The following is a 9,464-nucleotide window of genomic DNA, read 5'->3' on the forward strand; positions in this document are numbered from 1 at the left end:
TAGGAAGTATGTAAACGCTAACTGTAGGCTGCTACCTGTAGGCCTCGTGTTTGTAGGACGTATGCTTAGAAAAGTAATTTCAATGTGGCGTAAAGACTCAGGAATGGATTAGGACTGGATTTGGACTGGATTTTGACAGGATTTGGACTAGATTAGGACTGGAGTAGGACTGGATTTGGACTTGATTTGGACTGGATTTTGACAGGATTTGGACTAGATTAGGACTGGATTGGGACTCGATTAGGACTGGATTTGGACTAGATTTGGACTAGATTAGGACTCGATTAGGACTGGATTTGGACTAGATTTGGACTGGATTTGGAATGGATTTTGACAGGATTTGGACTAGATTAGGACTAGATTAGGACTCGGTTAGGACTGGATTTGGACTGGATTTGGAATGGATTTGGAATGGATTTTGACAGGATTTGGACTAGATTAGGACTCAATTGGGACTGGATTTGGACTGGATTTGGACTAGATTTGGACTGGATCTGGACTGGATTAGGACTCGATTAGGACTGGATTTGGACTGGATTTGGACTGGATTTGGACTGGATATGGACTGGATTTGGAGTGGATATGGACTGGATTTGGACTGGATATAGACAGGCTTTGGACTGGATTTGGACTGGAAATGGACTGGATTTGAACTCGATTAGGACTGGATTTGGACTGGATTTGGATTAGATTTGGACTGGATTTGGACTGGATTTGGACTATTTTAGGACTGGATTAGGACTGGATTTGGACTGGATTTGGACTAGATTAGGACTGGATTTGGACTGGATTTGGACTAGATTAGGACTGGATTTGAACTGGATTTGGACTAGATTAGGACTGGATTTGGACTGGATTTGGACTAGATTAGAACTGGATTTGGACTGGATTTGGACTAGATTTGGACTGGATTTGGACTGGATTTGGACTAGATTTGGACTGGATTTGGACTAGATTTGGACTGGATTTTGACAGCATTGGGACTCGATTAGGACTGGATTTGGACTAGATTTGGACTAGATTAGGACTCGATTAGGACTGGATTTGGACTAGATTTGGACTGAATTTGGAATGGATTTTGACAGGATTTGGACTAGATTAGGACTAGATTAGGACTCGATTAGGACTGGATTTGGACTGGATTTGGAGTGGATATGGACTGGATTTGGACTGGATATAGACAGGCTTTGGACTGGATTTGGACTGGATTTGGACTAGATTAGGACTGGACTTGGACTGGATTTGGACTAGATTAGGACTGGATTTGGACTAGATTAGGACTGGATTTGGACTGGATTTGGACTAGATTTGGACTGGATTTGGACTGGATTTGGACTAGATTTGGACTGGAGGTGAAGATTTGACACTTGCTTATCATTATTATTGATATTTTTTTCCGCAGAGAATGGTTTCGTTCACGTCCGATCTGAAAGCAGCAGAAGGCTTGTTGCAGCGCGCCATCCAAACTGTAGAGGGCACTCAGAAGCTGGACACGGCTCAGGTCAGTCCCATTTACAGAAGTCCGAATGTCCACGCTCTTTCTACAGAGGGCGCTATTCAGGGCTCACGCCGTTTTGTAGTGTGTCCCAATGTCCAGCAGGTGAAAAGATAATGTACTCAAAACTTCCCACGATGCACCTTGAAAAGTAGTGTCCAGCGATGGTCACTAGGGGTCACGAGGGACGAGAAGGAGGGGTCAGGGGATGAGAAGGAGGGGTCAGGGGACGAGAAGGAGGGGTCAGGGTGGTCATTCGGACGCAGCTGTCTCCGGTCATATGCCACTTCCTGTGCCACCAGAACGTCCTCGCCCCGTATTGGGTGAAAACTAACAGTGTCAACAGATCAGAGATCCAAAATGAAAATCATATCGTTTTGCTCCAAATTCATCATATTGATCCTGGCACAGCAGCCACAGACGGAGAAGTTAGTGAATATTTTCATTAAATCTCGAGGAAGGAGTTAACAAACAAATGACCTGGAGGATTAAAGAGTTGTAGATGTCGGGATGCGACACACAGTCACTGTGTACGGTCAGTTAAGGGACGTCTCTCGAGCCCGATTTCTCTTAGTCTCCTCAGGAGGTGTTCATACTGAGGCGTGTGTCCCTCCTCAGGAGGTGTTCATACTGAGGCATGTGTCCCTCCTCAGGAGGTGTTCATACTGAGGCGTGTGTCTCTCCTCAGGAGGTGTTCATACTGAGGCGTGTGTCCCTCCTCAGGAGGTGTTCATACTGAGGCGTGTGTCTCTCTTCAGGAGATGTTCATACTGAGGCGTGTGTCTCTCCTCAGGAGGTGCTCATACTGAGGCGTGTGTCTCTCTTCAGGAGGTGTTCATACTGAGGCGTGTGTCCCTCCTCAGGAGATGTTCATACTGAGGCGTGTGTCTCTCCTCAGGAGGTGCTCATACTGAGGCGTGTGTCTCTCTTCAGGAGGTGTTCATACTGAGGCGTGTGTCCCTCCTCAGGAGGTGTTCATACTGAGGCGTGTGTCTCTCCTCAGGAGGTGTCCCGGAGCGTGGAGCAGCAGCGCTCTCTGATGCTGGAGGTTCTGAAGGATCCTGGGCTCATGAAGCTGCAGAGAGAAGGAGGCTCGGTCCTGGCTCAAGTCCGCAAAGACCAGCCTCGCTTCCCCCGCTCCCACGACTACAGGTTAGCCCCTCCCCCGCTCCCATGACTACCGGTTAGCCCCTCCCCCGCTTCCATGACTACAGGTTAGCCCCTCCCCCGCTCCCACGACTACAGGTCAGACACGCTTTAGCCCCTCCCCTCACGACTACAGGTCAGACACGCTTTAGCCCCTCCCCCTCGACAGGTGTTTAAAGTTCTCGTTGTCTCCTGCTCCTCAGGAATTGGCTGGAATCGGCGTCGCTGCTCTACAACTCTGTGGAGGAGAAGCTTCACTCTCTGGTGATGAAGTCCAACGTGAGCCTTCAGCGTCTGGAGTGTCTGCTCTCGCTGCGACAGGCCGAGAATTGTGTGTGCGAGGTGCGTTTCACAATCAAACTGACAACCACAAGAGGGCGCTCTAGGCTCTAAGCGACGCTGAAGAAGAATCTGCACTTCCTCTTCCTCCGGAGTTTTTGGAGTTGTTTAGAAGTGACACAGAGGAAGAAGAATTCAATGGATTTAGTGATTTGGGGTAAAACTGATGCTTTGCTAAACTTGTTAGCATGTTCTTTATGCTATAGTTATCTGAATAACTGTTCATATGTTACGTTAACATACCAGACACTTACCACAGTTCTGTCTGTGCCTCATGTAGCTGAAGGTGTTAGCGTTAGCATACCTCATGTAGCTGAAGGTGTTAGCGTTAGCATACGTCATGTAGCTGAAGGTGTTAGCGTTAGCATACGTCATGTAGCTGAAGGTATTAGCGTTAGCATACGTACACCTATTCACCATGTTCTCTCATCTGTTATTTTAAACTGCATTTAAACATGAAATATTTATCTTGGTCATGGATTTTATCAAATACATTTCCCCCAAAAATGCCACTTATGTATGTTTTTATCTTCTCTATTATGCATTTTTTGGCTGGTGCGACTTAGAAAATACGGTACTTGTGTGTTTAGGCTTAAGTGCACTTGTTGTGTGTTCAGACTTGTTAAGTGTACTTGTTGTGTGTTCAGACTTGTTTAGTGTACTTGTTGTGTGTTCAGACTTACGTGCACTTGTTGTGTGTTCAGGCTTAAGTGTACTTGTTGTGTGTTCAGACTTACGTGCACTTGTTGTGTGTTCAGGCTTAAGTGTACTTGTTGTGTGTTCAGACTTGTTAAGTGTACTTGTTGTGTGTTCGGACTTGTTAAGTGTACCTGTTGTGTGTTCAGACTTGTTAAGTGTACTTTTTGTGTGTTCAGGCTTGTTAAGTGCACTTGTTGTGTGTTCAGACTTTTTAAGTGTACTTGTTGTGTGTTCACTTGTTTAGTGTCCTTGTTGTGTCTTCAGACTTGTTAAGTGCACTTGTTGTGTGTTCACAGACTTGTTAAGTGTACTTGTTGTGTGTTCAGGCGTGTTAAGTGTCCTTGTGTGTTCAGGCATGTTAAGTGTACTTGTTGTTTGTTCAGGTGTGTTAAGTGTACTTGTTGTGTGTTCAGGCGTGTTAAGTGTACTTGTGTGTTCAGACTTAAGTGCACTTGTGTGTTCAGGTGTGTTAAGTGTACTTGTGTGTTCAGGCGTGTTAAGTGTCCTTGTTGTGTGTTCAAACTTGTTCAGACTTAAGTGTCCTTGTTGTGTGTTCAGGCGTGTTAAGTGTACTTGTGTGTTCAGGCATGTTAAGTGTACTTGTTGTGTGTTCAGACTTAAGTGTACTTGTTATGTGTTCAGACTTAAGTGTCCTTGTTGTGTGTTCAGACTTGTTAAGTGTACTTGTGTGTTCAGGCATGTTAAGTGTACTTGTTGTGTGTTCAGACTTAAGTGTACTTGTTATGTGTTCAGACTTAAGTGTCCTTGTTGTGTGTTCAGACTTGTTAAGTGTACTTGTGTGTTCAGGCATGTTAAGTGTACGTGTTGTGTGTTCAGACTTAAGTGTACTTGTTATGTGTTCAGACTTAAGTGTCCTTGTTGTGTGTTCAGGCTTGTTAAGTGTACTTGTTATGTGTTCAGACTTAAGTGTCCTTGTTGTGTGTTCAGGCGTGTTAAGTGTACTTGTTGTGTGTTCAGGCGTGATAAGTGTACTTGTGTGTTCAGGCGTGTTAAGTGTCCTTGTTGTGTGTTCAGACATGTTAAGTGTACTTGTTGTGTGTTCAGGCTTAAGTGTCCTTGTTGTGTGTTCAGGCATGTTAAGTGTCCTTGTTGTGTGTTCAGGATTGTTAAGTGTCCTTGTTGTGTGTTCAAGCTTGTTAAGTGTCTTTGTTGTGTGTTCAGGCTTGTTAAGTGTACTTGTTGTGTGTTCAGACTTAAGTGTTCTTGTTGTGTGTTCAGGCTTGTTAAGTGTACTTGTTGTGTGTTCAAGCTTGTTAAGTGTCTTTGTTGTGTGTTCAGGCTTGTTAAGTGTACTTGTTGTGTGTTCAGACTTAAGTGTTCTTGTTGTGTGTTCAGGCTTGTTAAGTGTACTTGTTGTGTGTTCAGACCGGCGGGTGGCTGAGCTCGGAGGCGGAGCAGGTTCTGAAGGAGTCGTGGCCTTCAGAGGAAACACTGACCGCGGCCGAGGAGGCGCTGCACAGCTTCACCGTCTTCATGGGCGTGGCCAGAGTACGACTTCTGCACTTTCATTTAGACACAAATCCATCTGATGTCACAAAATAAGGACAATCCTGGATTTTACCGCATTTACTGCACATTTAACCGCACATTATGACACACACTTAACACACAAATACATGTTAATCCTTTTGTAATAGAATCAAACTGACTCATTTGCAGGAGAAGCAGGAGTCGTCCTCTAAACTGATGAAGAGCGCGGTGAAGATCCTCCAGAGCACCGCCGAACCCGGTCCCACCACAGAAGTACTGCAAACGCTGGTCAACACGTTCCAGTCCAACATGGCCGACTTCATGGTGCGAGCGGAGCGAAGGCGCCGCGACCTGGACACTCTGGTGCAGGTCCACTCCTTCTGCCAGCAGGTGAGGGCCGCGGGGGGCAGCCGAGAGCGTGGGACGCAGCGAGCCCGGGCGTGAAAGGGCCTCGAGTCTCGGCAGTTGCAACACAAAGCCTCTAGAGGGTGGGACGCAGTGAGCCCGGGCGTGAAAGGGTCTCGAGTCTCTGCAGTTACAACAGAAAACCACTAGAGGGTGGGACGCAGTGAGCCCGGGCGTGAAAGGGTCTCGAGTCGCTGTAGTTACAACACAAAGCCACTAGAGGGTCGGACGCAGTGAGACGGGGGTGAAAGGGTCTCGAGTCGCTGTAGTTACAACACAAAGCAACTAGAGGTTGGGACGTAGTGAGAAGGGGGTGAAAGGGTCTCGAGTCGCTGTAGTTACAACACAAAGCCACTAGAGGGTGGGACGTAGTGAGACGGGGTTGAAAGGGTCTCGAGTCTCTGTAGTTACAACACAAAGCCACTAGAGGGTCGGACGCAGTGAGCCCGGGCGTGAAAGGGTCTCGAGTCGCTGTAGTTACAACACAAAGCCACTAGAGGGTCGGACGCAGTGAGACGGGGGTGAAAGGGTCTCGAGTCGCTGTAGTTACAACACAAAGCCACTAGAGGGTCGGACGCAGTGAGCCCGGGCGTGAAAGGGTCTCGAGTCTCTGTGATTACAACACAAAGCCACTAGAGGGTCGGACGCAGTGAGCCCGGGGGTGAAAGGGTCTCGAGTCTCTGTGATTACAACACAAAGTCACTAGAGGGTGGGACGCAGTGAGACGGGGGTGAAAGGGTCTCGAGTCTCTGTAGTTACAACACAAAGGCACTAGAGGGTCGGACGCAGTGAGCCCGGGCGTGAAAGGGTCTCGAGTCTCTGCAGTTACAACACAAAGTCACTAGAGGGTGGGACGCAGTGAGACGGGGGTGAAAGGGTCTCGAGTCTCTGTGATTACAACACAAAGGCACTAGAGGGTCGGACGCATTGAGACGAGGGTGAAAGGGTCTCGAGTCGCTGCAGTTACAACACAAAGTCACTAGAGGGTGGGACGCAGTGAACCCGGGCGTGAAAGGGTCTCGAGTCTCTGTAGTTACAACACAAAACCACTAGAGGGTGAGACGCAGTACTTTCCCTTCTCTCTCGTTCTACTTTAGTAAATATTGTGTACTTCCTGTCACTTTGGGTTCAATAAATAAATAGAGACATTCTGACTGAGATCTGCACACTATTCAGCGTTAACGTTTGGATACAATTATGGGATTATGGGGATAAAATATAACCCTTTAGAAAGAAGTGTAATGACTCTATAGTAATAAAGGGTTGTGATGTAGAGACTTACAGAAGGTTTTAGGCTCTAACGTCTGTGATTAAAATCAGGTCGAGTCATTTCTGACCCTTTAGTGGTGCACAAGTAAAAGTGCACAAGTAAAAGTGCTGTACTGTACGTAGTTACAGTGGATACTTTTTACGTTTACTTCACTACATTTGAGAACTTTCTACTACACTACGTTTTTGAAAAGTTAAAAAAAGTTAAGGGGTTCTTTTTTAGGACGCTGGTGGTGACATTCTGACCCTTTAAGAAACACATATATACTTTAAAACTATCTAGACACATTAAGGAATCAACTATAAAATCAGCAATTCTTTATCTTAAGCACCACATTCTTGAATAGTTTGAGTAAAAGTAAAATTTTAAACACGTGCTTGAATACTTTAGTTCAATACTCTGATCCCTTAATGTTAACACAGACTTTCACAACACAAAAAAGTACAAACGTCTGCGACACAAACGTGGAGCGGTTTGTTTCAGCCTTGTGTTGAAGTGGCGTGTTTTCGTCGGCAGGCGTCGCGTTTCGCCGACGAGTGCGGCCAATCCCTGTCGCGGCTCGATCCCGGGTCGCCGCCCGCCGACCTCGCCCCTCAGATCCACATGTACCGGGCCAAGCTGGGCGCCGAGTTCTGCGCCTCTCGCTTCCAATCTGTCAAATCGCTCATCCCGTCGCTGACCCCTGGAGCGGCCTACGCCTGGAACGCCGCCTGGGAACGCCGCCAGAAGCTCCAGCTGCTTTTGGACGCGGCCCACGTCGAGGGGAGGAACGGCGACGCGTGCCAGACATCTGCGGAGGGGCGAGGCGGCCGAGAGAGCGGCGGCGGGCTCTGTGAGGAGTTGGAAAGCGGCGGGCAGAAGTCGAGGGCGCACTGCAGCGAGGCTGACCTGGCGAGCCGCGGCGCCGAGCCCCCCGCCCACAAACAACTGGGCCGCTCCCTCAGCGAAGGCGCCAAGTTCATGGCAAAGCTGTCGCTCTGGTCCGAGTTCTCGCCCGCCGCTGCGAGCCAAAAGCCGCCCGGGGAGGAGCGCGCCCAGCCGGGGCGGAAGCTGTCGCTGCCGTGTAACGGGACGCAGGGTTACGGGAGGGGCGGTGCCAACGCAGAGGCCGGGGCCGGTCCCAAAGGCCCGCTGGAGAACCACGGCCCGGCTCAGAACGATGCGACCAGCGCACAGTGAGTGGTCTTAGTCATCGAGAGGAACATCTGGCTCTAGAATCAGATAAAGCCATAATTCTGATCAGAAATCAGATTATCACGAAAGTCGGTGAATCAATGGATTTCAAACCGTTGTATTTGGACAAATTACAGTTCAATTTTAATCAAACTCTTGTCTTTTACATTAGTTTGACCTTTTTTGCACCGTTTTCCTTGTTGAAAGCGGCGCCGCGTGAACAATCGGAGGGAAATCAGATTACTCGCGTCAGATGGAACGCTGAGCCGCAAAATCTGATCATCCGATTTCTGCGGTTCTCAGTTTATTGAAATAAAGTCAACTGTTCCATCTGACGTGAGTAATCTAATTTCCCACCGATTGTTCACATTCTGCAGGTTTTGAGATGGAAAATTATGCAAAAAAAGGATCAAATATTGTGAAAGATACAAAAATTAAAGCGAATGACTCGACACATGTGTTTTTGATGAGCAGATATCTGTTGATTGTATTTTCCGTGTCTAAATGTGCTCCCTCCCCTGCCCCGCCCCTGCCCCGCCCAGGCGCCTGACCTGCATCCTGTCCGAGCTCCTGACCACAGAGCGAGAGTACGTGCGCGCGCTGGGCTTCGTGCGTGAGCAGTACTGCCCCGAGCTGGACCGGCCCGACGTGCCGCAGGAGCTCAGGGGCCAGAAGGGGGCGGTGTTCTCAAACCTGGAGAAGATACACGACTTCCACCGACATCACTTCCTCCCGGACCTGGAGCGCTGCGTGGACCAGCCAATCAGAGTGGGCCGCTGCTTTCTCCGACATGTGGGTTTGACCAATGAACCACTACTACAACGACTACTACTACTACAATCACTGCTACTACTACAACCACTACTACTACTACAACCACTGCTACTACTACAACCACTACTACTACTACAACCACTGCTACTACTACAACCACTACTACTACTACAACCACTGCTACTACTACAACCACTACTACTACTACAACCACTACTACTACTACAACCACTGCTACTACTACAATCACTGCTACTACTACAACCACTGCTACTACTACAACCACTACTACTACTACAACCACTGCTACTACTACAATCACTGCTACTACTACAACCACTGCTACTACTACAACCACTACTACTACTACAACCACTGCTACTACTACAACCACTACTACTACTACAACCACTGCTACTACTACAACCACTACTACTACTACAACCACTGCTACTACTACAACCACTGCTACTACTACAACCACTGCTACTACTACAACCACTACTACTACTACAACCACTGCTACTACTACTACTACTACTACTACTACTACTACTACAACCACTACTACTACTACTACTACAACCACTGCTACTACTAAAACCACTACTACTACTACAACCACTGCTACTACTACAACCACTGCTACTACTACTACTACTACTACTACTA

The 9,464-nt window shown here is 47.8% G+C and overlaps 1 protein-coding gene across 1 annotated transcript in view; it reads left to right on the forward strand.

The window, feature by feature from the left end:
• LOC140384267 (pleckstrin homology domain-containing family G member 4B-like) overlaps positions 1-8,814 on the forward strand; it is a gene marked incomplete at its 3' end in the record, with an annotated part of 10,627 nt that extends 1,813 nt beyond the window's left edge. Inside the window, exons 3-9 of the mRNA XM_072466021.1 lie at positions 1,403-1,501; positions 2,499-2,647; positions 2,845-2,983; positions 5,066-5,188; positions 5,360-5,560; positions 7,362-8,020; positions 8,561-8,814. Coding sequence (XP_072322122.1) covers positions 1,403-1,501; positions 2,499-2,647; positions 2,845-2,983; positions 5,066-5,188; positions 5,360-5,560; positions 7,362-8,020; positions 8,561-8,814 — 1,624 coding nt within the window. The remainder of the gene's footprint in view (positions 1-1,402; positions 1,502-2,498; positions 2,648-2,844; positions 2,984-5,065; positions 5,189-5,359; positions 5,561-7,361; positions 8,021-8,560) is intronic.
• Between the last annotated feature and the right edge of the window lie 650 nt (positions 8,815-9,464).

The sequence above is a fragment of the Eucyclogobius newberryi genome, unplaced genomic scaffold (assembly GCF_026437365.1).
Source record: "Eucyclogobius newberryi isolate DKJ021-1_F unplaced genomic scaffold, fEucNew1.0.hap1 SCAF_105, whole genome shotgun sequence".
NCBI lineage: Eukaryota > Metazoa > Chordata > Actinopteri > Gobiiformes > Gobiidae > Eucyclogobius > Eucyclogobius newberryi.